Genomic DNA, 12,202 nt, shown 5'->3' with positions numbered 1-12,202 from the left:
AGCTTGCTCATGGGTCAAACTCCCCTCTCAGATAAACTTGAGCAAGGCCTTGAAGTCACTGGGACTGCACAGATGTAACTGAGTGGGGAATGTGACTAAGTGATGTCTTCAGTGCAACCAGGAAAAACATAGAAGCAAGAGAACTGCGATTTCACAAATATGAGCAATGAAATAAACCACAGACTCAGAAGAAAAGCGGTACAGGGCAAAACTCAGAAACACTAGGACAGATCTTCCTTTGTTGTCGATGGTTACTGATTTTGATCAAGCTTTACTGATTTATAGGAGGGAGCAGTTTGGAAAAAATTGTAGATTTAACTAGTTTCAAAAGCTAATGAAAGGCTTCTTAAGGCTGATGCTCGCAAAGTACAAGGAATCTTAAAAGCTGTGCCACTCATAGCCATGTCTTTTCAACAAAACAAATCCCTGCGTTTCATAGGGCTATAGGGCTTATGCCATTGCCAAGTTCTAATATAATACTTGGCTTTGTCTTTGGTGACGATTTTTTTTGTACAGAGAGGCATTGCAAATACACAAACAGCTCTCAGTTTTCCTCTCAGCTTTCTGCAGGAAAGGACTACTTCAAATACTGCCACTGTAGCAAAATGGACACATGGAGGAAACACAGAGAGGGCTCCACACTGCCCAATCACTGAGCTCAGCTTGTCAACAGAAAAGACCAAGTTCTAGCCTTCATCCTCCCTAGTTCACACTGCTCCAGCAGCAGAAAGTAGGTAGGAATCCAGCCTATCAGGCTGGCTGGGGATTCCCCCAGCCTTAGGGAATCACAATGTGGTTTAGCGTCACTTTTTCCTCCTAACTTCGGTGTCAAGTCTCAACCAAGGTGACGGCAATATCCGAAGAGCAGCTGTATTCCAGCAATCCCAATCTGCCATAGCAGTATCTCATGGCCTTCAAAAGCAAATGCAGATTAGGGAAGCTGTGCTGTTTAGGACAGCTGTGTTTTATCCTGATTTCTTAAGGAAAGAAAATGTAAGTGTTCAGGCAGGCTGTCTGTAATTCCCCCATAAGACCAGAACAGATTAGCAAGTTCCAACCAAGTTTGAAAGAGCAAAGGAAGTCTCTAAGATTCTACAAATTTCATGTAAAGTGCTGAGTGTTGGGGGAGCAGGGTGTGTGTGGAAGAAGAGATTCAATCTATAGCTCCGACAATGGAAAGAGTATTTATGATTTAATCCTTAATGTATTCCAAGAGAAAGAACAAAAGATAGACAGGCAGCAGAGATGGCTCCAAATGAGCCACAAACAGTCTTCACCTAGCCCAGGAGACAAGGGACAGAGAGAGCGAGTAGGGAGCAGAGGGGAATAAAGGGTAGAAAACTGGAGGAAACAAGAGTTCATCAGTTTCACAGTTCACTGAACAAGTTACAGTTAGTTGCACAGGATAACGCAGAATAGCAGAAGAGTGAGGCTGGAAGTACTCTCTGGAGATCATCTAGTCCAACGCCCTTGGTCAAAGCAGAGTCAACTAGGGCAGGCTGCTCAAGGCTGTGCCTAGTCTGGTTTTGCACACATGCAAGGATGGAGACTTCCCAACATCCCTAGGCAATCAGTGTCAGGCTCAACCCACCCTCGCAGTGGAAAAGCTTCTTCCTATACTTAGATGGAACTTCCTATATGCAACACAAAGGCCCAACTAAGAGCAGTGCCTTAGCATGAAAGGGATTATATGCAGATAATGTAACACAATTTGTCCTTCCTCTCAGTTCACAACCCAGGCAAGACACATGAAATGTGGAAGACAAAACATACCTAAGACAACAATTCTCGAAAGACACACAGTGCATTAGTGTTAATTTCCCAAAGACAATCCATCTGTATAAGAAGTCAGAGAAAACCCAAGAAATAACTTATTTTTCAGTCTACCATGACCATACAGTTAGAAAACCCTCCAAACCTCTAACAATGATATATGCTTATTTAGCAGTAGGCTGTTTTCTTGCTTAGAGCATTTCTACCAGCTCTTCTAGCAGTAACCACCAACCTATTTAAATAGGGCTAAATGATTAAGGGGCTCAGTCTTGGAACTGTAACATCCCCAAAGTTTTCAGAAAATACCCTCCTAAAGTCTTCATTAATTTGCTGTAGGAGATGGCAGAAAGAACCAAATACCTGTCTAGCATTCTCTAGATTAGGATGTCAATCCTTGAACCAGTTTCCCATCTGAAGAGGTAAGGTAACTTTGAAGTTTTAAAAAACTCCCTCTTCCTCCTAAATTATATTACCATAGGACAGATGAGCCAACATTACGAAGCTGGGCTATGGTGTAACCCATCCTGGATCAAAGCAACAAAACAATCACTTTTCCGGGAGCATCTGTGTAGCAATCTTTGGTCTACATTGCTAGCCACATGTGAAGTAATTAAGAGTGAAAAAAAGATAGAGGGCCAAGCAATTCCATCAACATTCCCTGCTGGGTCAGTATGAAGACCTGGTATGGTCTCACCTGCAGCTGAAGGACTGCTGTTCAACCTTTAGCAGACTGAAACTTACTGGTTCTAAGAACAGGCTTTAGACAGACAGTGGAAAATTAACACATTTTTGGTCCAAACCAGTTTGCTTCTCCCAGAAACCAGCTACTCCATTTTTTTTTGTTCCAGTCAATAGTGCTTTTAATAGCTAAATGACAAGGGCAGTCAGCATATGGCACATAAGGCTAAACGCACAGAGGAATGACACTGCAAAAACAGAGCTTGTTAATACGTATGTAATGTAGATGTTATTAACAAAATATATATATTATCACACCGATTTTTTTCCCTCCCACATTAAGCATATACTGCAGAAGATAGAAAATCAAAATTGCAAGAGCCTCAGGATATAAAGTTTGCTTTGTAAGTAGGAGCAGGCAGCCAGAAGAGCACTTACTAAATGGATGCATGAAAACAGTTTTGCATCATTATTTTTTCCACTGGAAATATGCCTATAATTCCCACATAGTGTTGGAATAAGAAAAATGAAGAAAAGATAGTACTTGTACATCCTAAGCCACTTGGTTTTTCTCAATTCCCTCCTGCACTCTGCATTTACCCATTTACCGTCAGCTGATGTTACAAGTCTTGGCGCAAAGTTTTAGCAGCTATAATCTTTTGTCAGTAACTGGCAAGTTATCTACTTTTTTCCAAAATCCTTAATTATCAAATCACTGATTATCAATGGGTGGATGCTAGATAAGAAACTGAAGAGCAGCCCGTAATCAGCAGTAAGATACACATGGAAAGGTTCCTTCCAGTCTAACCTCACTCCTTCCACCACCCAAAATTAAAAATGTTTATTTGAACAAGAAATTTAAAAAAATACTTATTTTCCTGTTAAGTACACAATAATCTTTACGCAAGTAAGCAGAGCAGGAACAGCAAAAGTCTGAAACGCAGAAAATGCTTGGCACAGCCATGGGGTGCAAAACAGTAAGTTCAGCCATTATAGCTTTGTGAAAGAGTTATTTAGGGCAGCTTTAGGGCTATTTTAATTTATGCCAGTTGACAATGACCTCTGTGGCCTTCAGGAAATAATAAAATAATTTTCTCAAAATAAAACAGAGAGCTGACGACTCAGGAGAAGTATTCTAGTCTACCCACTCCAGCACTGTGTAACTATCCATCAGCCACCTGCACCAGCCTGACAGTCGCTCTGCACTACTATGAAGGCAACGGTGGCATTTGCAAGAGAATATACCTGAATTTGTCTATATTTAAACACCATCATTTACCTTCTTTGTCCACATTGTTCTTTATCCTCAGTCCCACAACACACTTCCATTTATTATCCTTTAAAAGCTGTATCCCAAGGTCACTGCAAAAGAAACAGCCTATTCCTGCTTACACAGTCCACAGGCCAACGGCAATCTCGTAGGCATCTCTGCCACAAATGACACGTTCAAGAAAAATATGCTTGCAGCTACATCAATGGCAAGTAATACACTCCTACGAAAGGAACCAATACTACTTCATTTGTTCCACCTGAATTCCATTTAAACCACATTTTCTAAAGTTATGAAGCAATGAAAAAAATCTTCCGGGTGGATTTTTTGTGTGGTTTTTACCAGTGATGTTTTAATTTTTTTTTTAACTAGTAATTTTTTATTTTATCAGTAATATTTCTAGTCTGTAAACAGAATTAAATGAATTAATAAAAATTTTATATCCCTACCCAAAATTAAATGTAGAGTAAGTCAAACAGAACTGGATGAACACTGTTAAAATGCTCTAAAAGTAGGCATTTGAAATTAAGCTAGTTTGAATTGGTCACATTTGTGCACCTCTTAAAAAACCTTTTTGGAGAACTCCACATCTTCCAGGCAAGGGTGCTTATGGGAATAATGTCCAAACTGCCCAGGAAAACTGAGTTTCCAGTTTGCCCTTGCAGACATTTACACGGAAGTGCTCACACAGCTAGCCAAGTAGAATGTAACACTCATGTACCATATACAACAGACTACATTCAAGGGTACAATTCAAATCTTTGAACATTGTTTGAGTGCAGCAAATCTGTAACTGAGGTAAAGGCAGTCAGGGAAAGGAGATAAAAATAGCTGTTTGCCAGAAAATCTGAAACAAATAAGCACTTAAAGGAAATCACTTTGCACTTACAGGCACTGCAGATGAAGATGGTTCAAGTTCATTAAGAACACTCTTTACAACGAATTATTCATGTTACTCTACAGATCAGTATGGGTGTTTTCTAGAAAAACAGTACTGTTTATGCATGAACTGAAAGTGGAACAATCTCCTCGTATTCCATAAGCAGAACGAACAGCATTATCGACTAGGATTACTAAACATCTTGGATTTGTTTAAAACAAAACCAGAACATTTCTTTGGGATATTTCTTAATAGAACAATCCACGACTAACAAAAGAATTCCACCCTTACCTATTTATCATGGGCTTGATGATCTTTCTACTGAAGTCAGCTCAACTTAACACTGGTTGACTTCCCAAGGGCAATTGACAGTACCTCAGCATTTGAAGAGGAGCACTCCTTGAGCAGTCATTTGTGTCTCTGCCTTTACTCTACTGTCTAATTTAGGCGAGACCAGGGGCTAAACTGCAGCAGTTATTCTATCACCTGACAACCCCTCCCCAGTTGAGAAGGGCAATTGGAAAAAGGAGAGGCGATCTGAAGGTTGAAGCAAAGACAGACTTAACAAAACAACAAAAAGAATAAAGCGTATAAAGTCATACTCGGCCTAGAACATCTGGCCCTCACAGTCCTCAGAAGCAGAAGAAGAAGGAAAGAGGAGGAACCTGAGCAGGAACCTCAGTCAGAACTGCAGCCAGAACCCCACTTCCTCAGCAAACCTTCTCCCTTTATAATGACCTGACATTATGGGATGGGCTACACCTGCAGCTCACTCAGGGCAGCTGCCCTGGCTGACTCAGAACTGCTAACGGCCTGCCCAGCATAGCTGGGCTGGGATTCTGTCCCAGCCAAACCAGGACATCTACGTTCATGGAAATCTATATCCAGGCTTCCACCTCTTCTTATTTTGACTGTTTCCCTATGTTCATAACACATTCCTCATGCAGTGTCTCTTACTTCAGAGGGCATTACTTCCAAATTTCTCATTTCTTTTCCAATTTCTTCTGAAATCTGGAATTCTTTCACCACCTACATTTGTTCTGTATTACCTAACCACTAATTTTGAGGTGGATATCAACATTTATTACCACCACTGCAATTACAGTTTAACTCTCTAAAGTATACAATATTAAAGACTTCCCAAAATATAGTGTATGGAGCAAATTTATGGCATACTGAAAACTGTTGCAATGTTGGAGAATCCAAAACATACACTGGGCTCCCTGCTCAATTTACAAAAGCAATTTAAGTACCCACTTAAAATGCTACATTTGCTCTTCTCATGGAATCACAGGTTTTCTAGAGATCAGAAAGAATTCCTCTCAAGAGGTACATCCTATTGAGAAGCTTTTTTAATTTCTCCACCCTCTCATCATTCTAATGCAGTCCTTCCCACTGTAGAGGCGCAAAATTACATTAGAGCAGTGACAGAATGTAGAAAAGTGCTTGAGCAGTGCAAGAACTCTATTTGTGAAATCACTGCTTCCGTAGCTCCTGTTGATGTCTGAAACATAGTATATAAATAGCCATATAGTCCTACTCATTTGACAGCATCTGAATTTTAACAGCTCTTGGGTGAGAAAGCTTACTGTGCTTTACAAAGAAAAACAATCATTCAGAGCCTGCTCCTGTTTCAACAAGTTCATACTAATTTCACTACTGATACTGAGGTAAAATACTAATGGCGTGCCTCTACACAGTTTGCAGAAGGATGGAAGCTAAAAACCATTTTCACTGTAGCTGGCAAATGGAAATTTGCTTTAAAAAGAAAAAAAAAAAGAGTGAAAGTCATAAAAGGGGTATCTGAACTTTGAAGTTCAGACAGGCAACATGGTAATACTAGTTTACCTCAGTCAGTAATGCAGGCAAACTGTACTTTTGAGCAACCAGAGAAAAGGTATATAGAGTTAAGACTAATATCTCAAAACTCCTAACCATTACTCGAAAATCCATTAAGTCTAAGTCACTACGACACAACCTTTCTTGGCAAAATTTCATTCTTAAGACCTCTACTGCCCACAGTATTGCTTGCAATATTTTATTTCTACAATTAGTAATTAACAGTTTAAGTCTTCATAGACGATCATGACAAAGGGTTTGGATGCACTGTTTTGAAATAAACTTTTTTAAGGAAAGTAAAATAAATATATATATATATATAAAACCATTAATAGAATATATACTAGTTTGCTGTTTGTTCGTTTGTTTAAAAAGGCCATGGGCACTCTACGATGACTTACACCTCTACAACAATGCATTCATCGAGACAGCTAAACAGAATAAAGCTGCTGTACTCTTCAGATTCCCTCTAGATCCAACACACTAGGTCAGGAAAAAAAAAAGCAGTATGAATGAAAAGGATATATTTCATTTAGCCTACTTACCTAAGGAAACCAGGCTTCTGAGATCACATTCTCTACCAAACAGTCCTCGAATAGATCTGAAGCTTTCAATTTCAACCAAATTTAAGAGATAAATTAAAAAAAATTAACAAATTTCAGTTTCTGCCAGTGTCATGGAAACAGGTGGTTAGGGCTGTAAAGAAACATCCTGTTTAAGCTCTCATTGAATAAAAGGCTATCAAATTCACTAAGACCCAAATTTAATGATCTTTGTTTTTACATAACCCAACAGCACACTGCTGAACACCTCACTGGTGGCTCACATATAATGAACATGTTATACACCAAAATAGCAGTAAGTTATATGGCACACAATGCAGAAGAGGGAGCCCCTATGCTTTTTAAGAAGGTCAAAGTGCCGTGAGTTTCAAGCAGGATTCTTTGTACTGAATGTCCACAAAACTGGGCTTAAAACAGAATGAAAGGAACAAGACAAAACTGCTCAGTAACACTAAATTTTTCATCAAGTTTATTGCCAAGTGAACAGGATGACTCCCACTTAGAGCCAATGTCTTAGTGCTTGCAGACAAAGTGGCGTTTTGGAAATTTCAACCAGACATGGAACCAGTGCCACAGCAAACAATGATGCTGAAGCCTATACAGTGACTGTCAAATGAAAACACAAGAAAACTCTCCAAAATGCTGAAGCCCTTCACAAGAAATACTTCAGCTCCTCATCTTTGCACTCATTAATAAATATTCATTATAGCCAATCTGAATTACTCTTAAGAGTTTCAAGGGTGAAGTAGGGGTTAATGAGGCCAGAAGGAATACATGAACAAAGATATTTGTGGAATTAAGAAAAAAAAAAAATAATCAAGCAATGAATATGCAAGAAGCTGATTTCACATAGAATTAATGGTAAATGGAGAAAAGCTTCTGATCTAAAACTAGAACAGTGCTTCAAGATCAGGTATGACTGGGGTTTCTCAAGGCACACTGTTTCCACGTGTGTTATTGCAACATGACACACATCTTTTGTTCATTACTGTTAATTACAATGAAAACCTCCTACAATTAACTGTAGAAGAACATATCAATGAATCTTAGATAAATCAACCTTTCCGCACACACCCATATATATATATATAAAATAATGACCTTTTACACTGACAGCTCTGTAAAATAATTTTTTTTGGTACAATAATTAAATTATGCTGCTTCTTTTATTCTTGCAAAATCACTGAAATACAGATTCCATGAGCTAGTCCTCCAGCTGCAGTAAACAAGAGGTGCTCTGAATTCAATCTATTACAAAAGTAAACCATCCCACTACAGTACTCAAATTAGATGTTAAATTTGTATGCTACATTATTAAAAATAATTTTCCTTCATTCCTCTGTCATTCCCACCACCAGCAAAGAGCTAAGCACAGGCATTTTTCAGCACTGCCCTGTGTAGCCCTTTCCCAGCTTCTCCAAGAGGCCCTAACCCTCTCTTGTGGCACCAGTCACCCCCAGCAATCTTGACACACCAGCACAGAAGGCCGCTCAGGACAAATTTTGCATACCTGATTCTGAATTCTAATCAACATTTTCAAATTGGTGGGTAACAACCGTTGAACTGAAGGCTTTCCACGTCAGTTTTGCCCACCCACAGCAGATGTCACCAGGTTCCACTAATGCCCCAGATACAGCAACTGAACCTCTTTGCAGGGACCAGTAGGCTTCTGGTGGAAAACACTTTTTTTCAGCTATTAAGGTGGCAATCTGTAAGAACTTCACAGAAGAAAGCCAGTGAGAGTTCTCCTTGCCATTAAGTTGTCCCTCTGTGGCAGTCTTTCCATGTCTGCCCCGACCTGGAAAGGGTGCCACACACTCCTTCCCCAAAACCCCTTCTTTTGATCTCAGTATAAGCAGGCAGGAGTGATTAATACATTTGTATAATATTAACCTAACTGGGAGCAAAGCTAGACCTGCCTATCCGAAATAACTTTATAGAGTCAAGAATTTTTTATTCAAAATTAAAAATGATGGATACGAAGATCACTGCACAATACATAGGACTTTGCAACATGACTTACGCTTTCTTTCTATTTATTATTACATTTGCCAGATTTTTATTTCTCACTCTTCCCCATCCCCTTGGAAAATATATATATATATATATTCCAAGCCATTACCTCCTAATCTTCCAAGCTTTAAAGTCAAGCTCTAAAGGAACGATGGAATGATCACAATCGCTACGTATGCCACTGCAACCCAGATTCAAAGTTACACACCATGACAACATACTATGGTGAATCAGGCCCTCAATACCGCGCTTGTTGTCCTCTCCCTAAAATGCTGCAGGTTGCCTGCTTACCCTCCAAAACAAGCAGGATGAGGACTAGCTACTTACCACACACTGTTCATGCCATTCTGCATCTTCCCAAATGTGATTAGCACAGAAAATGCGAGAAGACCAGAAGGCATCTTTCCATATTTAGCCATGTATGTTTAACACCGAGTTAGATTTCACCTCAGTGCCTTATTCCGTTAATCAAGGGCGGCTATACAAAGGAAGACATAGACTGACATCAGCTACTTTTAAGATTTCTCTTCCTCTTCCCCCCACCTCCACCTTCTGTCACACCACGCATTGTGCATTTTATGTGCATTCATGTGTGCAAACGGCAGAGACTTATCTGTAAAGATCAGTTTTATGCTAAAACTGTGAAAGGAAACTTTCACCCTTGTCCAGCTGGTTGAATAACTGCAGAGGCCAACAGCAGCAAGCCTCTAAATACATCCTCTTCTTCTCCCTCCACCCCCACGTCTCTAATCACTTAGGAGGAAGATAGGAAGATTAGCAGAGAGGAAAAAAATAACCAAAGCTGCAGATAACCCTTTAGGACCACAACGTCAGGCTATGAGACATGGAGCAGAAGGTTAATGCAGCTGTATTTTCAGGAATCTCAGACAATTGCGTTCAAAGGGGAGGGAGGAGTGCTGAGAAGGTGAGAGAGAGAAAAAAGGAAATGGTGATGAAGACAAAAATGAATTTGTCATCTACAGCTGGCTCTTTGATCACCTGGAGTATCCAGGAAAGGATTACCAGCAGAAATAGAGCAGTTTTATCACCAACACACTGCAAATTTTTGGTAGAGTATTTTCATTACCATCATCAGAACAGATTTTAGTAACAATACAGCTGCAGAAGCAAGGGCTTATTGAGCTATGCAAAGAATCAAGGTGGTAACCAAAACAGTGACAGAGAGCTACCTTCAGCAGCTGACACATTGAAGAGATTTGGACAAAAAAAAAAAAAAAAAAAAGAAATATAAATAAAAGTCACTTTCACTAGAAGACAATGTCATCTTCATCCATGTCTCTGAACGGTTGCTATGGGGTTGTGAAGAGGAGGGGAGGGATGGGGGGGGTTATAATCAATCATCTCAGAAGAGCATTGCTTCTTACAGAGAAAGATCTGGATTTTGACTGTGTCCCTAAGAAAATTGCGGACTGCAGAGCTGCTGCCACGCAGGGCAGTGAGGAAGCAGGCAGAGCAGAGGCAGCAGCTGGGGATGGAAACGCCTATTAAATCCTTTAGACAACAGATGGGCAAAGCTCGGCTGGGTTATAAAAAAAAAAAAATTACACCACAATGCATCATGTTTTATTGTCCCACCATAATGAACAACACTTAACACCCCCAAGCCCAGAGAAGCCCCCCTATGGGCTGATCTTCCCCTTTCCCTAAATTACAATCTCGAGTCTCTATCCGCTTTCGGGGGGCTCCCAACCCAATGGATTTGCTGATGCTATTGCTTATTGCACTTGTTACTAAAAAAAAAAAAAAAATTAAAAAAATCAAATAATGAAGACATCTGGGCTTCTTTTTAGGGGTTTTTCTTCCAATTAATGCTCCCCTGCCCTTGAAGTGGATATGCTATCCAAGCAAGCAACAGTAAGTCCAGATCTTGAACGCATTTAGTGGATCTAATTATGTCATGTAGGGCAGAAGCACCTGCTCTCTGCTAATTCCCTCCACTCGGTTTCCTCTTTTTAATATTTCTTACCATTGTTCCATTCAGGAAAATCTGCTGGGGGTGAGTTTCATAAACAAGCTTTAAGAAAAATAATTAAATAAGCTCCCCTCCCCCCCCAGTCCCTCCTACAAAAACACAGCATAACCAGAATGAATTCTGCTACCAATTCTCTATTTTTCTTTTATTTCCGACCCTACCCACAAAACCCACCAGCCCATCCATCCATATTTGCTAAATACCCACAGCAGTCAGTGCCACAGACATACTGTACATATTTCTACCCCCCCAACTGCACCTTAAGGACTACACCCTTTTCAATCATGATGTCATGAAATACTGCTGGTGACTCCCCCACTACCACCACCACCACCTCCTCGGTACTACACGCTGTGAACCTTTCATTTCAATATAATTTAATTAAAAAGAAAACGCTCTTAAGTAGGGCAGTGAAGAAATTGATGTGAAAATTCACCACCGGCAGATCATCTGTTTTTTCCTCTGCATGCACTCTGGCTGTCATCAGAACAACACCCATTAGCAGGAGTAATGAACATAAAGCATCCTGGGCTTTTTTTTTTTTTTTTAAAAAAAAAAAAGGAAGAAAAGAAAGAATTAAAATGAAAACTAAAAAAGAAATAAAGGCAAAAATCCCCTATGAATATCATCTCCACTAAAACAGCAAATGGGAAAACCCTCAAATATCCCATCCCCAACAACTCACTGGCTGCTATAGCACCTTCCCCCTAGCGCCGGTGCTGCTGCAAAAGAACCAACCTGTCTGTCCTTTTCCTAGGGTTTTCTCCAAACGATAGGGTCCAACATATTGTGCATGTTGAGCTCCGCTGCCTTCTTTCCCTGTTGATGTCATTTCTACCTGGATCTGTAATTCTGCAATGTGTATGTGCTGATGAGATGGTATTTCTCTCTGCAGTTCTTTAAATTCCCACTTCGCAGCTGTGCAAGCAAAGCACTCTTTTTCTTTGCTTTAGTCCACTTGGTTGCAGATTTTTCTCTTCCTCCCCTTTCTTTCCTCTCTCTCTCTCTCACACGTGCGTGTTTTCTCGCTGGGTCTGCCTGGGACGCTGATGGACGAAAGAGTTATTTTAATGTTCAAAGAGGGGGATCTACGATCCAAGCCCAAGGAGCATGATGCTGGTGATCCGAGCTCCGCACGCCTTGTTCTCTCTAGGAGCTGTTCAAGGGAGAGCCAGAGCTAGAGCAGCGGAAGA

The 12,202-nt window shown here is 40.2% G+C and overlaps 1 protein-coding gene across 1 annotated transcript in view; it reads right to left on the bottom strand.

Moving 5' to 3' along the window:
• BRSK2 (BR serine/threonine kinase 2) overlaps nucleotides 1–11,841 on the bottom strand; it is a 313,310-nt gene extending 301,469 nt beyond the window's left edge. Inside the window, exon 1 of the mRNA XM_086472059.1 lies at nucleotides 11,748–11,841. Within this exon, the coding sequence (XP_086328185.1) occupies nucleotides 11,748–11,841 (94 nt within the window). The remainder of the gene's footprint in view (nucleotides 1–11,747) is intronic.
• Nucleotides 11,842–12,202: the final 361 nt, after the last annotated feature.

This window comes from Leptosomus discolor, chromosome 12 (genome assembly GCF_034619465.1).
Source record: "Leptosomus discolor isolate bLepDis1 chromosome 12, bLepDis1.hap2, whole genome shotgun sequence".
Lineage (NCBI taxonomy): Eukaryota > Metazoa > Chordata > Aves > Leptosomiformes > Leptosomidae > Leptosomus > Leptosomus discolor.
This window is presented reverse-complemented; position numbering and strand designations above follow the sequence as displayed.